The sequence below is a fragment of the Rhododendron vialii genome, chromosome 13a (assembly GCF_030253575.1).
Source record: "Rhododendron vialii isolate Sample 1 chromosome 13a, ASM3025357v1".
NCBI classification, from domain to species: domain Eukaryota; kingdom Viridiplantae; phylum Streptophyta; class Magnoliopsida; order Ericales; family Ericaceae; genus Rhododendron; species Rhododendron vialii.
In genome coordinates this window covers 11167753-11189802 of record NC_080569.1, presented here as the reverse complement: position 1 = coordinate 11189802, position 22050 = coordinate 11167753, and the positions used below count along the sequence as shown (strand labels likewise).

At 37.4% G+C, this 22050-nt stretch overlaps 3 protein-coding genes across 19 annotated transcripts; 1 reads left to right on the top strand and 2 right to left on the bottom strand.

Moving 5' to 3' along the window:
- Nucleotides 1–172: 172 nt before the first annotated feature.
- On the top strand, nucleotides 173–706 carry LOC131313871 (transcription factor TCP15-like). The gene has a single exon (XM_058342369.1). The coding sequence runs from the start codon at nucleotides 173–175 to the stop codon at nucleotides 704–706; it is 534 nt and encodes a 177-aa protein (XP_058198352.1).
- A 3689-nt stretch (nucleotides 707–4395) lies between these two features.
- On the bottom strand, nucleotides 4396–12374 carry LOC131314941 (OVARIAN TUMOR DOMAIN-containing deubiquitinating enzyme 12-like). 15 transcript variants are annotated; one of them, XM_058343908.1, is made up of 13 exons: nucleotides 12044–12160; nucleotides 11816–11947; nucleotides 11059–11126; nucleotides 10494–10966; nucleotides 10228–10400; nucleotides 9048–9121; nucleotides 8889–8943; nucleotides 7585–7659; nucleotides 7374–7447; nucleotides 7240–7288; nucleotides 5959–6043; nucleotides 5413–5469; nucleotides 4396–4737 (listed from the first exon to the last, which is right to left on the bottom strand). In XM_058343908.1, the coding sequence occupies exons 4-13, from the start codon at nucleotides 10819–10821 to the stop codon at nucleotides 4652–4654; spliced, it is 1056 nt and encodes a 351-aa protein (XP_058199891.1). In that variant the 5' UTR covers nucleotides 10822–10966; nucleotides 11059–11126; nucleotides 11816–11947; nucleotides 12044–12160; the 3' UTR covers nucleotides 4396–4651. The 15 variants fall into 15 exon arrangements, with proteins under 15 accessions (XP_058199891.1, XP_058199893.1, XP_058199886.1 ...); XM_058343910.1 differs by having other exon boundaries at nucleotides 11063–11126; XM_058343903.1 differs by lacking the exon at nucleotides 11816–11947 and having other exon boundaries at nucleotides 12044–12374.
- A 2313-nt stretch (nucleotides 12375–14687) lies between these two features.
- LOC131314940 (ATPase GET3B-like) lies at nucleotides 14688–21043 on the bottom strand. Of its 3 annotated transcripts, none has more exons than XM_058343902.1 (12): nucleotides 20645–21043; nucleotides 19095–19306; nucleotides 18710–18772; nucleotides 18498–18608; nucleotides 17804–17909; nucleotides 17641–17709; nucleotides 17499–17533; nucleotides 17120–17200; nucleotides 16946–17044; nucleotides 15898–16032; nucleotides 15353–15524; nucleotides 14688–15064 (listed from the first exon to the last, which is right to left on the bottom strand). In XM_058343902.1, the coding sequence occupies exons 1-11, from the start codon at nucleotides 20778–20780 to the stop codon at nucleotides 15387–15389; spliced, it is 1185 nt and encodes a 394-aa protein (XP_058199885.1). In that variant the 5' UTR covers nucleotides 20781–21043; the 3' UTR covers nucleotides 14688–15064; nucleotides 15353–15386. The 3 variants fall into 3 exon arrangements, with proteins under 3 accessions (XP_058199885.1, XP_058199883.1, XP_058199884.1); XM_058343900.1 differs by having other exon boundaries at nucleotides 17499–17564; nucleotides 17835–17909; nucleotides 20645–21034; XM_058343901.1 differs by lacking the exon at nucleotides 14688–15064 and adding an exon at nucleotides 15171–15268 and having other exon boundaries at nucleotides 17499–17564; nucleotides 17835–17909; nucleotides 20645–21036.
- Nucleotides 21044–22050: the final 1007 nt, after the last annotated feature.

Here is a 22050-nt window from a genome sequence, read left to right as displayed (position 1 = left end):
TAAATATGATATGAATTGAATTACGAGCATACAACTAAGCTACACTGTGACATATACATTTCTCTATAAATACGGCAGCCTAGCCAGCCTTTCTAAGTTACTCTAAACTAATAGTAAACCCTAGGTATCCGGGCGAGAGAGAGAGAGAGAGAGAAAAAAGAGACTAAAAAAAATGACTCTTTCTCTCTCCTCCTCAAGAAACAAGCCAAAACCCAACTCTGCAACCAAACTCGGTGCATCAAAAGCCAAGAATAAGGATAGGCACGTGAAGGTGAACGGCCGAGATCGCCGCGTCCGCATCCCGACGGCATGCGCTGCACGCGTGTTTCAGTTGAGTCAGGTGCTGGGCCACCGCACAAGCGGCCAGACCATAGACTGGCTGCTAAAGCAAGCAGAGCCCGCCGTCAACAAAGTCCTTGGTATTGCCACCTCTACCGTACAGGTAGAGGTGGCAATACCGAATTCCGCTCCTATCACACCCAGAGCTGCCGTTTCTCCGTGTCTCCTTCCACCGCTGCCAGCTTCCATGGTGTCTTCTGTCTCTTTGGAAGTCGAGGTTTTACCGTCTCTGGCCGAAAGCCAGGATCGATCTGCCGCTACCGGTGGTGGTTTTATGTATGATTTCAGCCCTAGTGGGAATGGTTTATCAGAATTTACCATCCATGATTTCGCAAACATGCCATTGGTTCACCCTGTTTACTTCTAGTGGGTATCTGAGTTTGTAAGAGAACTAAGGGAGAAGAGATTATATAATAAACAATGATTTGGTAATAAATCAATCTAGACATGCCATTCGTGTCTAGCTGGCCCCGGACACCTGAATTATAAAAAAAAATTCAATCAAAATTATCGTTTTTCTGTTTAGATTTAGATTCTACATCTGGTTCTTAATTGTATTAATTTTAAGACTTCTTTTCGCGAACACCCATGGTCTCTGTATGCTTATTGCTATGAAATGGATGTTAAGACATCAAATACCAATATTTTCAGATAAATCGGCGTGTTTTGTCCGATATATATTACCAGTATATGACCATAGGACTGGCATACATACGTAGTACCACCATTTCATTAATAAGAAGTATCATCACCTACTAGGTTACTAATTTTGAGGTTATCAATAGGCACCGATACTTCGCGTATTGGCCACAAAATGTACGTATCAGTGTTTTAGCCTTGTGAATGAAGAAAAAAAAAATGTTTTGAATAAGATGAGTGGCGATACGTATCACGTGATTCATAAGTACTTGGTTCAAAAACCGCTCTTTTATGCCAATAATGATTTCAAGAACATTTCACAAAACGCATTACCTGATTCTTCATGATTCTATCAATACGTATACGCATGTAACGTATCGCTACCTTATTTTTTTTTCGATTTCAGTACTTGGTACTTAGCGACCGCTATATCTCTCCATGCTGTTGATAGATCAATGCCTACTTCGTGAATGTGTTGCGGAATTTCAAAGATGGAATCAGGGAAGGGCTCCCTTAAGTCTTCCCTTACACTTGATTTAGGTTATTACTTATGACTTGAGTATTAACTTCATCCAATTTTATCTTATAATTAAGCTATTGTTTTTTGCATACTTAGATTTGTTGGACAATGGTTGATATATTGCACGTGAGTTTACTGTTCATTTGAGTGTATCGATCGTTCGAGCCGTGCCTTCAACCACGGGCATGCACTACTGGATATATTTGTGTACATAGGCTTAGAGTTTTCCTCGGGTGGCTTAGATCTTGTTCCTTTTTGTTCGAGGTGTGTAGTTTGTTAAAATTGTTTTATCCTCTTGTTTAGTCAATTTAGTATACTACTATAATTATAGGGCCAGACCTGATTTTTCGGGTGATTAAAGCAAAAATTAAAAATGAGACCCATTTTGTAGACCATTATAATGGGTACCAGAATAAGAGGGCTCCCCAAAATTCGTAAGTTTTTTAGGCCCTAAAGTGGTTGCACCTTGAGCTTTAGTTCATGGCCAACTCTGCCAAGGACAAACAAACAAAAAATCAGTTGGTAAGTTTTCTAGGGTCTAAAGCGGCTGCACCTTAGTGACCGTGGATTTTTAAAGAGAGAATTGACCATTTGAAGTAATATAATCAGCCGGTAATTATCTCCCAATGACAAAAAAAAAAAAAACTACAGGTACACCTTTTGGTGTGCACCAAATGTTCACTAGATTGTGTCGGATTCATCTCGAGGTCCCTCAAAAAATGATCAGAGCCCTTTAATTATTTAAATTTTTTTTTTAATGTTGTTGCTTGTAAAAAAACAGTTCAATTAGTTATCAGTAAGGCTTGATTAATTCATTTTATTTTTAGTCACTCAATTTGTAGGAACCAAAAATTAAATGTATTGATTACGCCTTTAGAGGTGTTCGACTGAGGATTTTTCCTTGCAATCCTGGAAAAAAAAATAGTTTAAATAAATTGAATGACTCCGACCATTTACGTAGAATCCCAAGGTTGGTCCAACAATGTCCAGTGTACATTTGTTGTACAACAAATCATGTATCCATAGTCGGGCTAATGACGAAAATACTATGAAATATGGTTTTGTTTAATGCTTCTTTTCAGTTTTCTACATCCGAACAGTCTGTGCTCGACAATCAATAGTGTGGATCGCACGGTACTGTGTGTAATCTCAACTATCCAACTGTTCGACAAATCCGGACTGTTGATTGCCGAGACCAACAGCCCGAATGAGCACATCACGGTGCGCACACCGCCTCCCCCGGTTCTGTTACCAAAGACCATATATATATATAACTATTAAAAGGCTACCAAACACACTCTTTATTTTTAGAAAACATTCTTAATTACTCATATTGATAATGAAAGGTGGTAACTGTGCATCACATATTAACTGCAACCAATTAAGCAAGAACTTATAATTTCCAGAAGCCTTTAATTGGAGTATTTCATTATTGCTTCTCAAATATTTTTTATGTGAAAAACTAATTAGCCGTTGGGGAATTTCATTAGATAAATTTCCAATTGTAATCGAATGGTGCCACCACTGAGGAAATTTATTTCTCGTCATGGAGAGAGATGTATATTGTCCTCTATGGTATCCTTAAATGCAATTTACAGAAGAATATTACCACATTTATAGATAGATATACAATCCAGATTCCAGAGCAGGAACTAATGAGCAGTTGGTTATATATGGTGAAGAGCCGGTAAAATGGACACAAATGAGTAGGATTATTAAGCGAAACAAGTACTCTGAACTCGATTAGTATTCGACTTGCTAAGAGTACGGCTTCGTTTGTTTCGATGTAAAATATTTTACATGCAAAATATTTTTTTAAAAAACAAACTTTAAACTTTTATTTATCGGTGTTCGGTTGGTACATGAAAAATATTTTCAGAAATCGACAAAATAATATAGAGAGGGCTTAATAGTGGAATTCAATTCATGAGAGAGAGAGAGAGAGAGAGAGAGAGAGAGGGAATTCAATTCATGAGAGAGACATGGTTCAGGACTATCGATCGAAAAAACTAAGCAGTGAAAATTGCAGTAGAAGGCAGCATGTTCATTTCGAAAAATAACTAACGAAAGATTTAAGTGTAAGTCATTTTCGTCAAATTAATAGAATGTTTTCCTCATTTTTATACAACCAAACACAGAAAAAGGAAAATAGGTAAAACATTTTATCGAAAAATATTTTACGTCTAAACAAACAGAGCCTACGTTTGAGAATATTTGAATGATAAATAAAGTAAAGCTTGAATGTTATTTTGGAGCTCGTTAAGATATAAAGTCAATCTGCAACAACCAGTGTTATTTTTTGAAAAATAATTTTGACACTCCTATTTTAGCTACTTGCACTCTACTTTGTGTCTTGATCATGTGAGATTAAAAAACAAAATGTGAAGTGCCACCGACTAAAACGAGTGTCAAAATCACATCCTATATTTTTACGAAGTAAGCTTCCTATCGATATGAAGTTGGATATCCGTCTAGGCATTTTTGGCAAATACTTCTTTTTTCTTATTGCTTCGTACGTTTCAATGTACACTTCTTCTCTATAGGATAAAGAGTACAAAGAGTCAAGATGCTTGAACTATTTTATGTGCATCTCGATTGACTAACATATAAGGAATCAATCTCGACGTAACTAACAGAAAGACCATTAAAGCTGAAACAAAAGCTCATGTGAACAAGCCCACAAAAACTGATATGTTGGCGAGGTTCAGGTATTGGGGCTCGCAAAACGTAATACTTTTTCATTTATTGGATTCTATTTCACGCATCTGAACACAGTCTAAAATCTTAAAATCCATCATTCCAAGGAAACTTAAATACCATAAAATAAGGACAAGTTCTATGCTTTTATAGATAGCATCTTAGCTACGGCCGACGGAAATTAAGATGCACCATCTAAATTCAAGAAATAAAAACGGGAATTATTCATTTTGATTAAACCAGGGGGCAAGAGAAAAGGCCCTTACTAATTTTTGCATGTGCAAGCTGCAAAAATTAGTGCATATTGGTAGAAGTTTTTTGGGAAGTGACAAGCTCAAACGAAATTTCACGAATTAGAAGTCTTTTGGTGGAAAAAAGAATGCAGGTCAGAGTTGCATCTTCCACAAGCGACATAAGAAAATGAGGCAGAAAACACCGATGAGCATTACATTGCCATCAGTTATAGTCATCTTCTAATTCTGAGTGTTTATCCCGAAAATCCCACCACCTCTTCTTCTTCTTAGTTTCCAATTCAGGAACATCTGGAGCAGAAAAACAACATATAAAAAACGCAGCTTTATTTGAAATTGATGAAAGCTAGTGTCGTAAGGTTATGTGGAGTATCGGGTATCTGAAGGGGCCTTGGAAATTAAACATTTAACCAATATTTAGGTGCCCAAAATGCAAAGTAGATTCATAAAAAACAGTCAACCTCTACAAAGGCTCAAGTACCAACTGTTTCAGGTCATTCAGCTCTACATGCATCCACGATAGTGACTTGTTCCTCAAAATTAGTCACCAATTTTAGGATGACAACTTAATTCAAGTAAAGCAAATGGACTAGAGACTTTTAGGAAGAGAGAAAGTCTTTCGCATTTTCCTTTGATTAGCCAAAATGCCCAGTTTTTAGCATCATTTATCATATTAATCAGAAGATATTCTCACGGAGAAGTTCAAAGGCAATTGAAATTTATCATTCCAAGACATTTTGTTCCCAACTCATTCACTCTTCATTTGTCATATGATACTAAATAATGGAGTATAAGAAACACTAGAGTGAGCGTAAGCGGAGATGTTATAAGTTTTAGCATGGTAGAATTTAAACACCATGTTTAAGAAAGTTCAAAGTTAAAACATGGAAGTTTCTTTTCATTATGATCTGAGTATAAGCATATGGAATGCATAATGCTAGAATCACAAAGATTTGGATGTTTTACCTCCTTCTGGATATATTGAGTTGTAGTGCACCTCTGCCCAAAAGCTCAGGAATATAACTGCACGAACAATATCATGTTACAGAGAGAACATCTGTGTAAAGCATCATTCACTTATAATCTTTAAATCAAGAAAAAAAAAAAAAAGCCCTGATAATAATTTTTGGATAAGGAATCATATGACATTCATTGAAGCAAATAAAACTTGTAAACATCAAGACTAAGCATCACGAAGAACAGCATATTCCCGGAACCCTATATATAGAAAAATTTAACGCGTTAAAACTAAAGAGCACTTGGAACAATAAGTCAAATTCTTCACCATGGTTATCCAAATCACAATCCGAATTGCTGGATCCTACGTACCTAGATTGGCAAGATGATGCATGTCAGTGTAAAATAGTTATTATGGTTATTCATTTCGCGGAATACGACAGAGCACTGTAGGTATAAAAAGGTTAAACCAAGCCAAATATGTTAGGAGTACCATTTAAGTTTCCAAATCAAAACTAATTCAACCATAAAGAAAGAGAAATCAGAAAATAGTACCTCGTTCTGATCTTTGGACACTCGGGAGAATCTCAATGTAGCAGGTATCCTTGAATGATGTTATGACGAGGATTTTCACTCCGTACTGCAGCAAATCATTAACATGCATCAGAATGCATGACAGTTCCCCCATATACAGATATACCTATTAACTATACCAACAAAGTTGTCAACAAATCCATCAATGTGAGTGTTAGTCATAATGAGTAACACGTTAATGTAACTCAAATTCACAAGTATTTATAAAAAGATTTTTCGAAGACTAGTTTTGAGCCAAAAGAGAAGATAAAACTTGCAATATGTACACTTTGAACAAAGGGTGCGACTACAAAACCAGCATTTTGCTAGACTATACTCAAAATTTTCCAATAGAGGGAATTCAAGAACCAATTCTTACAAGGGGCTTTGTTAACATGCCAAGGTTTGAGGTTTCACCATTTCTGTACGATTAAGACAAAAAGTGCTTTTTGTTTTATCCATCATATTATATCAATTATAAAATGCCAGAGAACACCATCACTGAAATGTGGATAAGTCACCCCCATCACCACCAACTGAGCAGCCAATGCTACTATGATTGATCCTACCTTCCACGTCCCTTCCGAGATTAAGAACCACAGGAAGTTCCTTTTTCCCACTTAAAGCAGCTGGAAATGAAGGGAACAAAAGCGCAAGGAAATGAAGAATGGTGAAAGGAGACAAGTAAAATTTAATGCCATTGTTTTTTAAGGGGAAAAACAATTGATTGGCAAGACAAAGATTATTAAAAGGAACTCTACAGAAAGAAACAGTGGAAGGAAGATTGTCGCCATGAAGAAGTTTCGTGGTCTTCATATAGATCATATCGTCACATATTTCAAGGAGTACTGTGGCCCATCTATTTTCTTTTTTTGTTTTGACAATTTTTGATTTACAATATTCCACTATGTCAATATTGTAGTTCATCTATACCTGATTTCTTCCACCTACGTATAACTATAGGAATAAATTGGTATCACATCGATAGTTACATTTGCCTTTTTAAGGCAAAAATGAAACCTATTTGAAGTGTGCCTTTTGAAACGTAAATCAGTAGGATAACAGTGTTTCCTACGAACACATAAACCCCTAACCTCACTGTTGACTTGACAAACAATGTAAGATGCCGAAACAAGTAAACATGCTAATGAAAACATCAAGCCTCCCAAGTTTGAGACCTTTTCGTATTTATGAGAAGTAAAAAAAATACAAAGCTACTATACTACCAAAAAGAAAACAGTAGACCAAGTCACCGAACCATACCGAATCTGCAGCAGCCTGCAAAGTGACATGATCTCCCCATTCACCATTCCTAATTTCCGTGACAGCATGACAGGCGAATTATGAATTTATACATGAGAAAGATTCAATCAGTACCAAAGGTGTAGAGATAGTACTTGGACATCTTCTTCAAATAATCACCATAAGCCATGGGAACATATCCCTCGTATACCTCTGGGCAAGACTTGAGCTGATAAACCAACAAATTGCAACATAAGAAACAACACAATTCAAGTACATAACAATTTACATTGGTACAGATACGGAATTAATAGCTGTCTAACTGGTATGCTAAAACTAGTACACTGACAGTGACACATTACCAACCTGATTTACAACTTCTTGTCTCACAAATTTGTGATGCTCAGGAGTGCGATAAAACTGATCTGATAGAGCACGAAACTGGGGAAAATATGACACAAATGAGAAATGAAACTATTTGTTAATGTCAAGCACCATATTGAATAATTGTCCAGCTAATGGACAAAACACTGCAAAGCACATCAGTTGAGTTAAACTATCATTACGAGAGAGCATGTACAACCCATACCCTTTCAACAAGTATTGATGCAGAGGAACTAGTTTATCAGGTTCATTAATATGAACTATGTGAGTACCAAATGAAAGAGGCTACAAACCATCAAACCAAGCATGACAACATATCAAGGTACTAGAACAGGGGAAAAAAAGCTCTCATTTCTCTTTTCCCATAGCTGAAAGTGCTTTCAATGGTGTTTCAAGTCAGTTATTGCCTACAACAGAGCAGAATTACCTCGAAGCTGAGCAGTACAATTGTTACCTTATTGCTTAGTACTATTTACACATGCTATCATAGTAACAGCTGCTAGAATTGCTTTCAGATGAATGCCTGGTGACTTTTAAACTATTTCCCCAACATTAAAGCTGGGCAGTAAAAATTTTACAAATTGAGAGAAAAACTCCTCCAAGTTCGGATAGGAATTTATTTGATGGGGAAAGAAAAGTAAATAGCAGGCAAATGCAGGTTTTACCAAGGAGCACAAGCGCAGTAAATCGTTGGATTGTTAACCTGTCAACTACAAGTATCGAATTACATACACAAGTATGGTAGTTCATAATTCAGAACGGTTTTTTCCTGTCTCTGAAGACTTATCATAATGTTTTAATGAGATAGGAGATCGGGCTCTCAGTAAAAGATGAGGTATGGCATAGTACTGACAAAGACAAAGGTGAAGGAGGCATGAGAAGGTCTTACAGATAAAAGATTAGCAGTAGAAGAGTAGCAGTGATGGAGTAACTCGATGAAATTCCAAAAAGAAGCAATCTATGGTAATGAAAAGGGATGATTATATTCTTCCTTAAGAACCAGAGGAGAAGAAGACCATCTTTTATGGTCAAAAGGCGACAAAGTAATAATAGACATATAACTCCAAATATCTCAAAATACTAAGGGGGAGGAATATAACTAAATTAAAAACAAAATCATGTGATCAAAATTATCTATGCCGATAATATTGTAATGCGAGAAATCCATTTTTGCAGAATGATTTCCTCTGCAATTGTTTATCAAAATGCAAAGGCTTATGCAATCCCATGTACGTATGGAACCTAGGCATCTAGAGATAAGGTGTAATCTGTAATAACAAACTAACCTGACAATTTCCATCTCCTTGAATATTAATCTCTATCAACTCATATAACTGCAACCTGCAGAATAGCAGACATTCATGCGTAAAACACTTTCTAGATGAAATAGCAGAAGATAAAGGAACAAAACATCTCACAGCCATTAAAAAGGAAAGAAGCAGGACCTGTCCAATAGTCTTTGATGGTCTAAAGTAGCTTCATCCACAGAGGGTATGTCTCCATTAATTCTAGGGACGTGCTGCACAAATAATTTGAGGACCACAAAGTCAAGTGGCATTGCAGTATTGCACTTGAATCTCATAGGCAAAGACTAGGAACCGCTACATAGCATTAGGTATGTATGTCTTGGGTAGACAGAGATTTTGAGTGTAGATGGTGGGGACAGTACGTAAGTCCTTTAAAACTCCTATAACATTTCAAAGTATCAAGCAGGGCGGTTGTCGGTCGCTGATTTCTAATTCTATACCCTCAGGTAAAATTTTCTGGGTAAAGTTTAGCAAAGATAAAAAGCATGTGCATTAACAGTGTTTTTAAGCCATAGAGGCTCACATTGAAGTCCTGCATCCAAAAAATGCCTCAAGATAGTCTAATTGTTGCCTTGTCTATAGGGAGATTGCACAAGGCACGCCTTTTGCATATAACTGACAGAAATGCCCCTCTGGTGCAATTGTCATTCTTTATTCCAGGTGGGAGAGAGTAAAAAGATCAAATGAGATACAAAAGAGAGAAACAAAGTAATCTAAGCAAAGGCTAGAAAGAGCACAACTAGCAGATTGTATGGGCATATTTAACAAAATCATTGTACGAAATACGAATTAGAGTTGGCACATAGATACTGCTCTAATAAACCTTCGAAACCTTAACACAACTGTGAAGGTCTCTTTCAAATATGTACTTAAACGTAAAACTAAAGGTAATTATTATGGCAGAAGCATTAGACCGTAAAGCCTCTACAAACTTTGAGGGATCCCATTATAAACACTAGAAAACCATAAACATGTTAACCCTAAAAGAAAACTTATCAAAAGAGAAAATCCAGACAATACTGTAGGCTTTACCTCAGGTACTACATGCAGAAAGCAATAAATGTGAAATTCAGGTTTCAACTTTCTACAAGAGGATAAAAATTACTAAAATTTCAACAATGGTAAGAAAATTCTTAATGTGAAAGGAGATGCTAACTCTCAGTATCAACTGAACACAAAGATATGCAGAACTACAAATATGAAACCTTTAGAGGTCACCAGATCTAATAGTTTGATGATTGAACCACGAGCCTATGAAAAATACTCCATGACATTATAAATGTAACTTCAGTACTTCACAGTAATATGTCTCACTTACAGGAATGGGAATCATCTGATTCAACCTTTTGCCCACTTCGCCATCAAGAGCATACTCATCTGCGAGCTCTAATGAGTACGACCATTCTTCCTCGCAGTTCGACTTTTCTCCTGGGCTAGAACACGAACTAGAAGGTCTTGTATCGTCTGCCTCTGCATGGCCATTGTGATTTCCTAGAAGTAATGATCTGAATAAGAAGAATTCCTAAGAGCAAAATAATTATTAATAGATGAAAAAACCATTCCGAATTTTAGGTACTTAAATACCATAACTATAGTTTTGTATGGGCTGGCCAAGCCAATCATGCGAGTAAAATGGTGCTTGCACTTTTTCTCCCCCATCAGTAGGGGATCCAGATGCTTCACTGACAGAAAGTTGTGATAGATGTTCTTGAAGAGCATGTGCTATGAACTCATCATCCTCTACATTGTTGCATCCCACATCATATTGGTCTTCTTTGAAATCCTGGGCATGATAATAATCTGTGTTGTTTTCGGTCAGACTTCCATAATACCCACAATTAGAATAAGGATCACCCTCAAAAAGCTGGAGACCCCACCGGACAACATCAGGATCTTGCTCATAGGTAATCATTTGCAATAAAAATGATCTTCTAGTTCAAATTCAGTGTCTGCTCCAAATAATACTAGTTAAATAACCTTGAACAATAATGACCAGAATATTCAGTTATTAGCACAACTTGATCTGGTGAAATAAGGTCATCATGTACAGCTTCCTTCTGGAAATAAAATAAAAAATAAAAAATCAGAGTTCACTACTACCCATCAGCGTGGTGATTTTAACGTGCACCTCAAGAGTGTAAAGGCTTACCCACATTTCTAGAATCTGAGAACAAATCTTTCTTGGGGTCTTTCACAATATGAGACACGACTCAACCCCTGCAGGAAGTCTCGAGTCATGCTTTCCACATCCAGAAGGTCATAAATCAAGTTAAATAATCGTTGGACTAACTTACTAACACCTTGCGAGTAGAGATGGGTCCAATTAAAAGAAGCTCCGCTATAGAGAAAATCTCACAGTGTCATAGGCTCAATCGCTACTTTCAGTTTTAGGTGTTGACATGAAATTTTTGTGATATTATGCAAATAAATCCTTTCAGAATAGAATCCTAAATCATTGAAACTCAAAAATAGGCATTACTACGCATTCCCAGCTAGAAATACCCAAAAGATTGGAAATTCATCCCACACGACCTAAACACCAGCACAGCTGCTCTCTCATTGGTCTATTTCATCTCTCAGTCCATCGCTCACAGAAAATCGTGACATTAGGTGAGAAAATCTCAAAATCCTTATAATAATTACTTAAGTGGAGAACAAACAGCACTAAAGACTGCTTTTTACTCCATAGTCATTTTCTACTCCTTTTTCCAACCAAAAACAAAAAAACAAAATAGCTTCTACTACATTTTCTTCTTTTTTTTTGAACGGCGAATTTTTTTTATTAATCTTTGGAAGATGACAAAGACTAAAGGTCAAAGAGAAAGGCACTAGTGCCTATCCGAGACCCAATCCCTTGGTTGATTGGCAAGATGCCAATCAAGAAGAAACCCCTATATTTTCTTTACCTACATTTTCCCTTTCCTTCCGCAAATCCAAGATCCAAACACAGCATGAAATCGAGTGGCTCGCATTCAACAGTTATAGAAACGAAACACCACACATCAACAGTAGCGAAGCATTGGTGGAAACCTAAAAATCTTGAAACGATACGATTCCTGAGCTGCCTAAAACAAGAACGAAAAGAGAGAGAGAGAGAGAGAGAGAGAGAGAGAGAGAGGCAATGCACAACTCACCTTAGCTTGGAATCGATCGAGCGATATCGGATCATCCAAGATTTTACTAGATACTCGTACTACATGCGTAGAGATATAGGGAGTGTATGTAGAGATAAGAGAAAAAAATGGCAATGGAGACACCACATGTGGAAATGATGATGAGAACAGAGAGAAAGGCTGTCAGTGGGGGGGGGGGGGGGGTTTGAGGAAAAAATTCCGAAATGACGGAGGAGTCGATTGTACTTTCACGGAATTGCTGGGCACTGGTTTCCGGGGTTCAGCCGTTAACTCACGGCGACTGTCTCGCCGTTTACTTATGCGGCTTTCCCTTCCTTCACGAGCGACTATGATTCTGTCGGCTTTTGGCATCCCCTCCATGTTTATAGTAAAAAAAAGGGGTAGGAGTACTCGTAAATTGCTCGGGCTGCTTAAACCAAGGCTCTGTTTCAGCTAACTTAAAAGTTATAGACTACCATTTTTATATTTTGCTCTTATTTTAAAATTTTCGTGTTTGTTTATTTTGCGTCAAAATTTTATATATATTATTGGTTCGTTTCGATGAAAAAAATCGAAAAAGTAAAAAATTCTAAAAATAACAAATCCTAAATACCCATGCCTTAACTAGCAGGGGTCAGGGATGGAGGGAAAAGAGGGCACGTGCCCCTACTCAAAATTGAAATAATTTTGTTATATTTTCATATATTCAGCATAATTATGAAATTAAGTGTGCTACTATACATACACACTTGTATGTATTTCGAAAATATACATTTACAATTAATTTTATGTTCAATTTCGTCATATGGTGCATTTTATATATTCTTGTTGGTTTCTAAACTATTTGTCTATTTAGATCGATTCTTTTTTAATTGTACTTATCTTTAACTGTCTAAGAGCAATATTTTAAAATAATATAATTAATAAAACTATATCGATCATTCTAAAACTTGTCGATGTTCATGTAAAACATACTTTCAAATTTTTGTCTGAGATTTTGTGTTCATTTTTACTTAATTTAAGTGAAAAGTATGTGTTATATATTTTTTGTACTAGTTTGTAATGCATGCCTTAATTGTGTACGATCTTATTGTGGTTAACTAGAAAAATAAATTTTCGTCACTATGATTAATAAGGTGCCTCCACTTAACAACATTCCTCCTGAATCTATTCCTGGCAGGGGTTTAGATGCTTCCCCTACTTGGGTTCTTTGACTCTCATCATAGCTCAATAATCATTTTACAGTAAATTTGTAGTAATCGTATTACCATGCGAAAATGTTATGGTGTATGACACTTTTCTATAAAAGTATCCATAAAAAAAAAATGGAATGTCCAAATCCACATCTGATGTGAATCTGAAAATTCCCTTGTTTTTTCATACCCTAACTACTGTCATTACCATGTGGAAATGGAGGTCACCGACACACAAATGAATAATAACTACTCTTCCGGAATCCGGATTAGTGATTATTATTATTAGTAGTACTCCGTAGTATAAAAAGAAAGAACCAACCAAACGCTTAGCAAACTTGACAAGTCAACAATGGAATATTGGAATGTAAAGAAAACTTTTTTATTAAGAAAGATTAAGATACCATCCACTGAATCACAGAAGGGGGGGAAAAAATCATAAAAAATAACTTGGCAAACAACGGGATATCTTCTGATTAGTTTCATATGTTTGTTGAGTATATATTACAATAAAGGTGGAACATCAAAATAGCCACGTCATGTTGTACGAAAACTAGGTAGTATAGTATATTTTTGAGGGATCTGTTTCACCAACCAACGGCGGCATGGAACCTGAGATGCTGATGGTCCGACCACTTCCCATTATATTACTATACTATATACTACTATACTACTAGTATTTCAATTGGACTGATTTGATGGCTGCGATTGTTTCATCAGACGGGATTAAGACAATTGACGGCTACAAAAGCGTGATATGGTGGCACAAACCAAACGAGGAGTACCATGAATCATGCTCCACAACTAGTGGGTGAAGAAGGGTCGGGTAGGTCAGAATATTTCCTAATTTAATTTGGTTCTGTTCAATCAATGAACTCAATGATTTAAAAAGCCCAAAAAACCTTAATCATAGAGTAGTAGGAGTAGTATTTAATATTGACGCAAGCCTTGTTCCTTTAAGGTTCTTATTTTTTAAGTACTTATTACCCGTTCTATAAAACAGATCATTTTCTCACAATATATCACTTTTAATTCAAAAAAAAATAAGATACTTATTTTCTTTGACGAGACAGGACCGTAGTTTGTTTTCTCAAAACAAATAGGACCAGTTGACCCCATAACTTTATTGCCGCCCCGGTCGGTCGCGGTGGCGGCAAAGGCAAATTAAGGGGTTTGAAGCGGCAAAACCTCCTCTCTTTTTTGACAAAATAACAAAAACCTCCTAATTGGAATTAGGAAAGATAGAAGAGGATATGCATAAGCAATCAAGAGAACAAGCTAAATTGACCTGAGGGATTGGCCTGGCAGTCAAAGTCGGAGACTTGAAAATTTGTTCCCTCTAAAGGTTTTATGTTCAAAACCTCTCAAAAATTATCAACTCCTTTGTAGCCAGTTCATACAGAACTTTGCTCTGGCTTTAATTAGGCTCCCAGCAAGTGAGCTGTGGGATTGCGACCTAAGATTAATCAAGGTGTCTATAAGCTGATCCGGACACCCGAGTTATTAAAAAACAAAAGAGAGAGAACAAGTTAACTCTTGTTGCGAGTGGAGTAGTTTTTCCATTAGTTTAGAAAGAAAAGAGACTTTCAGATCCCCTCTTAACATAGTACACGCAACTCATAAACCGGCCAGTGGGATAAACTTGATACGCATAAAACGACTAGTGCCATAATTTGTAGTAAGAAGAAAATTTTCATTTCAAAAGGTCTCTCTCTCTCTCTCTCTCTCTCTCTCTCTCTCTCTCTCTCTCTCTCTCTCATGCGTGTGTTGGGCACACGTGCAACTGAACAAGGTCTTGGGTCTTGAGCACGCAGTCGCAGCTTCTCTTTCAAAAATGGTGATCCCCTTCCTGAAAGATAAAGAACCGAGAACAAACACCCTTCAGCTTTTAACTAGTACTTACTATTTTACTTATGGGTATGGGGTTGTGGTAGCAAGTAAAGCGAAAAAGCATACAAAAATACGCGAAGGCTGCCTTATAAATTGAAGAATTACCACAAGAGTCGACTTTCTTTGTTTTTCTCTCACTTTCTTTCAAGATGTAAAAGTAAACCTAACCTCGTGCAGAAACTACAATATGGTTATGCTTCAAGAGCTCGAAGGTAGGAGCATTTTGCGAATGAGTAGGTTTTCTAACCTTGTTGATGACATCCAGACAGAGAGAAGAAGCTTCATCTCCAAACCTTATCCGCCATGAACTTAAGAGCAGGGACACCCCTTATCTCTGCATCTACTAGGGGTGCCTGGATTAGAGACAAACCGGCGAGTTCTGGATCACTCCTAATCATATCAAGGGAACGCATCTGATCCTGCAACATTTGGATACACGTCAGAAATGAAAATCTTTCGAAAAATTAAAACATCACAAGTTTCCTCCTTTTGATTCCAACAAAGTATAGGAGCAAATGGAGGACTTATGTCCGTCTTCTAATTCTGGAATCATTTTTCCCCGTAATTTCAACATGAAATGCAATGAAAAGAGCTAAAACAACCATAGAAAACTGCTTGAAGGCACTTCTCTACAAGTTTACCATGCATTCTTTAGATCAGTTTTGAGTCTTTTGACTGTTCAAAAGTATACTAGAAGATAGACAAAAAAAAGAAGGAATTCCCGGCATGCAATGTAAACAATCAAGGAGTTCAAAACATTCTATGAACCCTTCAGAAGGTTTGAAGCATTACCTTCCTCTTCATCTCACAAAAGTTGCAGTTTGATGCAGATGGAGGCAGGACTTGATTAACGATAAGCCTTTGCACCGGAACGTTCTCCTTCTTCAAGGATGCACACAACCGTGAAGACTCTCTAACTGCCATAACCTACACAAAAGTCAGAGAAAAAGAAAATCAAGCCAAAGACACCTTGGCAGACAAAACCAATGATAGCTGCGAGCCTGCTACAATATGCATTATAAAATGGTGGGTGTTACTCAGTAGTCAGTAGTACATTAAATATCAAGAATTTTGGATGGCTACAATCAAACATGATTCGAATTGGGAAAATACTTCTTTTGGAAACTATTGCAAAAGGATTACGGGAAAATACTTCTGTTGTAAATGCTCTTGCCATAGATCTCAAGTCAACACAGAATTTGCTGTTGTCTTCCAAAAAAGAAAAAAAAAAAAAAAAAAAAACAGCTTCAATGAAATTAGACAGAATCACGAACAGTCGCAACCATGGCCTTTGAAACAGAACATCAACTTTCAAGGATGAAAACGGCAGCAAACCACAAAAAGTAACCATATTTGTTACAGCAGTCAGCTGGGTTTCAACTTGTCATTGCCAGAGCTATACCCAGCCATGCGACTAGTTCTCTAATATGGAAATTAGATGGAGTCATGGACATAAATCCACCAACATGACTACGTACCTAAATGGAGCCAGATTGAGAGATACTTGCATCTTGGCATACATATTTCCTATCACTGAGAATTATTCCATAGTGGCCATTTTGCCAATTTTTTATGGTAGTAATACCAGTGTTAAATCATTTTAGAATTAGAGGATTCACGTATTCAATTTGATTTCAGGCACCGAGAAATCATTTTATCAAGGAGAACAGCTGATCACTTTAAGCGAAAAAACTAAAACAAAACATAATGTGGCTACTGGGAAAAACATGATTACATTGCCATTGATTTCTCCGTATAAAAATTATGATCATTGTAGTTTCCTCTACTTGGTTTCCCTTTGAACAGCCATTGAAAATAAGTACGCAGTAAGGATTAGTACTGTTGGGATTGTCACTATAACGAACTCTGTGGTCTCTGAGTCACGAAAAAGCTCGCGTACTTTTGCCATCCTCTCCTTTAGTTGCTTTAGTTTGTCACTCTGCAGAAATGACCAAGACTACTTAGTATCTTAAACTTGTGAGAGAGATCTGTCGCGGACAAATTTTTTTCTTACAGCATCTAGTCTGGGTTGTGACTCTTCTTTCCCAAAAACAGATTTAATAGCTGAAGTTGCTGAAGCTATCTTCTGCTTTAGCTGAAGTGAGTAACAAGGAAAAAGGTACATTAAGCAAAAGTATAACTGAAATGGTGAAAATTCACCAACAATAAGGTAAGAAAATGAAATAGCTCAACTGGAAGTTGTTCCACCCACGCAACCCAACAAATTGCTGATACTTTCGATTGAGAGTGAAAATTAACCAATTGCTTCAGAGTCATAAATAACGTGTCACATTATTTCTTGTTTATTCAGACAGAGTTATATTCTTTCCGAAATAACGCTAGACAAAAAACCATTTGCATGGGTGGTTTCCATGATACATACGAGTCCATACCTTCATCATTTTCCCTATAGATGCATCCATGAAGTCTGGCAAGGACAAAAGCCGAAGTGTATGGCCCTAAATGAAAACCATCTATAAATGACTGCATAACTACAAGCTGATCACAATTATGAGTTCATAAATTCTTACTGACCGTTGGCGCAGTATCCAAAACTATTCGAGTGAACATACTGTATTCCTGCGATTCGAGAAATTGCATAACCTGTAAAGCAGATTTATCGTTAAAGAGGACAAATTGTGTAGCTACTTATTAATAAGCATAATGCAAAACGAACCAAAGTGCTACCATTTTTCACCTAAAAAATAACTCTTATTGGCTATACATGCCTTGGAAATGGCAATAGCTTCATCCAGACCAGGTGGGAGAGTGTCGAACAGCTCTTCCAATTTCAATTCTCCTAACTGCAGGAATTTTACAAGGGGCAAAGTGTCAAATACAGTGGAGTACAAGTCAAAAAGCAGACCATCTCTCCAAGATAAACCAATGAACAAAGAAAATGATAAAAGTGAAGCAATGCAGATGCCAAATGGGAATGAAATGCTGCTACTCTTCTCAGACAACAAACAGTACAGTGTAGGGTTTTAGACTTCTGCTTACTATCAATCAAACAACATTGATGAACCCAACATTTTTCTTTCCAACTCTATCCTATATCAGTTGCTCAAAAAAAATACCCAATTAGGTCTTTACGTAAACTGGTTAATCTCAAAGAAATTAGAACTTTGTCCAGGGTTATCCAAAAAAAAAAAAGAAGAAACCAAAAAAAAGAACATCACCAACATAACGCAGTACTCAATATAAAAGGGTTGCCTAGTAATGTAATTACTTGTACTGGGGAATATCACGTTCCATAAACTTTAGCTAGGGCATGTAAATGATCTAAAAAGACAATGAGAGAGAGAGAGAGAGAGAGAGAGAGAGAGAGAGAGAGAGAGAGAGAGAGAGAGAGAGAGAGAGACAATACCCAATAACATTACTAATTTTCTCACCTGCTCACCAAGCATCCCAAGGCCAATGCCATCCATAAAATTACGCATGCCACCATCGCCCTCTTTTTTACGTGTGGCCTGGAATTCTTCCAAAGCTTTGCCAGGGTTTATCTGAGACAATCATAGTCAACCAATTGAATATAGGAATCAAACATCTAATAGATTAAATAGCACACTTGCCATTTCTAAATGCATCACTCATGTCTAAGTACCTCCAGTGCATAAAGTGGAGAATCTAGTCCTTGAACTGGAACAAGCATCCCACCAGCCAAATCCTTAAACACAATGTGCGAACTGTAGTAAGTCAAAGCTGTTTTTTTCTAAAAGAACTAGAGTAGTGTTGACTCAGTGGAACGAAGCTAGCTAGAATAGAATGGTTATTCACTTGGCGTAATGATTTCAACGTTTGCTTGTTAATGCACATTACAAACGGAATCCTTATTCATCAATTTAGGTGAATGGAAATTCCAAGGAATGACCATTCCATTGGTTCCCACGATCGTTCCAGCAAACCAAACACTACCTATAGTAAGTGGTAACATATGAGTTACCATACAGAGGTAAGAGCAGTATCAACTTGAAATCACATATAAACACCTGGTCAAAAGAATCACTTAACGAATGTGCAGGGTCAGTGGAAACCACAATCGTAGGATGACCATGATTTGCAAATTTTACAGCAAGGGAAGCAGCACAGCTTGTTTTACCAACACCTCCCTTCCCACCTAACATATAATACTTCCGCTGGGTCTGTGCACCCATCTCATCGAACCCGGCGACAGCTTCAGCGGGAGTACATACCGATCTCACTACAAGAACAGACTACAACTCAGTATCAACGAAATTCCTTCCTATGTCTTGGACAAACCGTGGTCACATGTCCAAAATGATAATTGTAGATCTATGAAATGGCTGTTATTCTTGGGTTGTACTCAGTACAATAAACAACTAATAATGGCAAGAGATATGTTTCTATGTTAGACCTAAAATACACAATAGCAGGTTGACTCCCCAATTAGTAGTAAAAGAACTTCTTATTAGACATGACAACAGTTAACAGTTTGGGGACTGCATCCCATGGGGTCCCTCTTCAAAGCCAATTTCGAGATAAATCATATACCATGCTGGCGGCTAAGCCAGTGGCAGAGCCCTTGTAGGCCCAGTGGCCCACAAGGCACCTTTCTTATATTTTTAGTTTTACTTGAATCAAATAATTATTGCTTTTCATAAGTTCACCCAATTTGCACAAATAGTCAAATATGCACATATCAAGGATATTTTGTACAATAACTCAAAAATATGGTGAACATTATCCACTTTATTTAGGATCCATACTAGGTCCTACTTCAACAAAGCCTTTTTTTAACACCTTAACTTTTAATGATTGCTGTAGAAAATATCTAAATTAAATATCCATAAGTTCTTAATCAAACTGTTTAATTTTCGGACCAAAAATTTAATGCAAGACACATGTTTCTTGATCAAATACCTATAAGTCTATCACAACAAGAAAGACGTGCTTCAATTGTTACAAGTAAAGCCCCACAAAATGAATGTTTCTGATCATCCAAGTAAAAATCTGGCGTGAACTTCATGAATACTGAGTAATGTTCACCAACTGTTTAGGTGGGTGAACAAAATAGTACTCCAAAACCTGAAAACCCCCCTTCGTCTCTCATGATGGACCACACAAGCTACCGTCTCATCGTCAACAACCTTCAAGTTGCCGGTCAGTTGAATGTTGTCAAAGGTTGGCTGTCACCAGAGTTTTTGTTTCATCGTGCCCCTACAGACACATATTCCTGGCTATGCCACTGCAGCTAAGGCATACTTGCCCAAATGACTAACATTAGCGCACATAACCGTCCACCAAAATCAAATGAACTTATCTAGCTTAACTCGTGCGAATTGTGAAAATCAACATTTTGGGTTTATGGGATGTCTTCGGTGGAAAGTACAGGCTTTTATGGTCACTAGATCATGTTTCCAATGGTTTTGGTCGATGAATCATTCGCCATTCCTTCCTAATGTGAATTCAATACTCAAGAAATGCATATTTCACAACCCAGAAAATAAAATGACATTAAGCAACAGAAAATAACGATTTGATAAAAAAAACTGAAATATTTTCACTGGTATTAGTTTACCTTGAAATAGGTGACTGAATCGCTTAGTGTCGGTTGAAGTTGAGAGGGAAGCATAGCTGGAGGTTTTGCTGATTATACGAAGGGAGGCATAGGTTTGGGGTTTGCAAATGTGACGGAGCAAGGCGGCCGCCGCCATGGCGTGGAGAGTGTTGAAAAGGAGGGAAAATAGAGACGCCCGCTTTCCTACTGTTTTTGGTAATATACAGTGAAGGATACCAGATTATATATCTGGGTTTCCCTCTCTTTCCAGATTTCCAGTGATTGTAACTTCAGCAGGTTCGACTTCGACAGAGAATTAGAGCACAGAGTTCCCACTTCCTTTGCAGCTACTGGGCTTTAGCCCAACTGGTAAGGGCTTGTAAAAGGCTTAGGGCATCACTAGCCTTTTCCTGAATTTCCGTCACACCTCAAATATGGCCCGAAAAAGACCTACTCTAGTGGGTACACATTTTTGTAGAGTTCGGCTCCGTTCCGAAACCTTCTTAAAAAATAAGTACTTATTTTGTCACTTTTCATTCAAAAATAAGAAGGGTCATTCCACAAAACCCAAATAAAATGTTTCTTTCACATTTTCAAACTCAAAAATAAAGTAAATGAAAAAAAAAAATCAATTTTTTTTTGCACCGTATTAAAGATTTCAATGAGATCTATCAAATAAGATCCATAGTGGTAGGAAAATTGTTTGCTTAAACACATGATTTTTAAGCTTGAAGTTGCCTTATACAAAAAATAAGACTGTTGCTATGATAATGGGCGCCGGCGGAGGGAAATCGTACCGGCGGCCACGTCGGGCCGTCTCCGGTCACCGGACGGCTGATCCGAGCCGTCCAAAAATTCTATTAAAAAAAACAAGGGGGTCTACGTGGGAATCAACGGCATCCGAGGTGTGTAGGGTGCTTGATCCGAGCACCCCTTTCCCGTGTATATATGATCAAACACCCTACACGGAAAAAGGGTGCTTGGATCAAGCACCCTACACACCTCGGATGTCGTTGATTCTCCCGTAGGCCCCCTCGGTTTTTTTTTTTAGAATTTTTGGACGGCTCGGATCGGCCGTCCGGTGGCCGGAGAAGGCCCGGCGCGGCCGTCGGTATGATTTCCCTCCCCGACGCCCACGGGCCATTGGTACCGATGTAAATTCTGAAAAAATAAGTACCACCTTCTTATTTTTTTGGAACAACCCTTATTATTGGACAAAAAATAAGTTCTTATTTGTTTCCTGGGACGGACTCTTCATACACTTCGTAATGAGGCCTAGGTCATATAATGCGCGTGTGAGTACGAGAGCGCAAGTGGGTGTGTGAAAGCATTCTAATAGCTTTCAAAATGTAAAATTCGTGTGTTCAAAAATTAAGTGTGAGAGTGAAGACCATTTTGAGAGATTATGTGAGTAAGGGTAAACTCTG

Bases quoted from the DNA above. Each gene is read 5' to 3' on its own strand.
- LOC131313871 (XM_058342369.1), top strand. From the start codon at position 173: ATGACTCTTTCTCTCTCCTCCTCAAGAAACAAGCCAAAACCCAACTCT.
- LOC131314941 (XM_058343903.1), bottom strand. From the start codon at position 10,821: ATGATTACCTATGAGCAAGATCCTGATGTTGTCCGGTGGGGTCTCCAG. The intron at 8,944-9,047 runs GTCCTGCTTCTT...GCTATTCTGCAG, and splicing joins CATCAAAGACTATTGGACAG to GTTGCAGTTATATGAGTTGA. The intron at 7,660-8,888 runs GTTAGTTTGTTA...TATTTTCCCCAG, and splicing joins AAGGAGATGGAAATTGTCAG to TTTCGTGCTCTATCAGATCA.
- LOC131314940 (XM_058343902.1), bottom strand. From the start codon at position 20,780: ATGGCGGCGGCCGCCTTGCTCCGTCACATTTGCAAACCCCAAACCTAT. The intron at 18,773-19,094 runs GTGTTTATATGT...ATTGTGTTTAAG, and splicing joins TAAGTGATTCTTTTGACCAG to GATTTGGCTGGTGGGATGCT. The intron at 15,525-15,897 runs GTAATGCTTCAA...CAAATGTTGCAG, and splicing joins TTTGTGAGATGAAGAGGAAG to GATCAGATGCGTTCCCTTGA.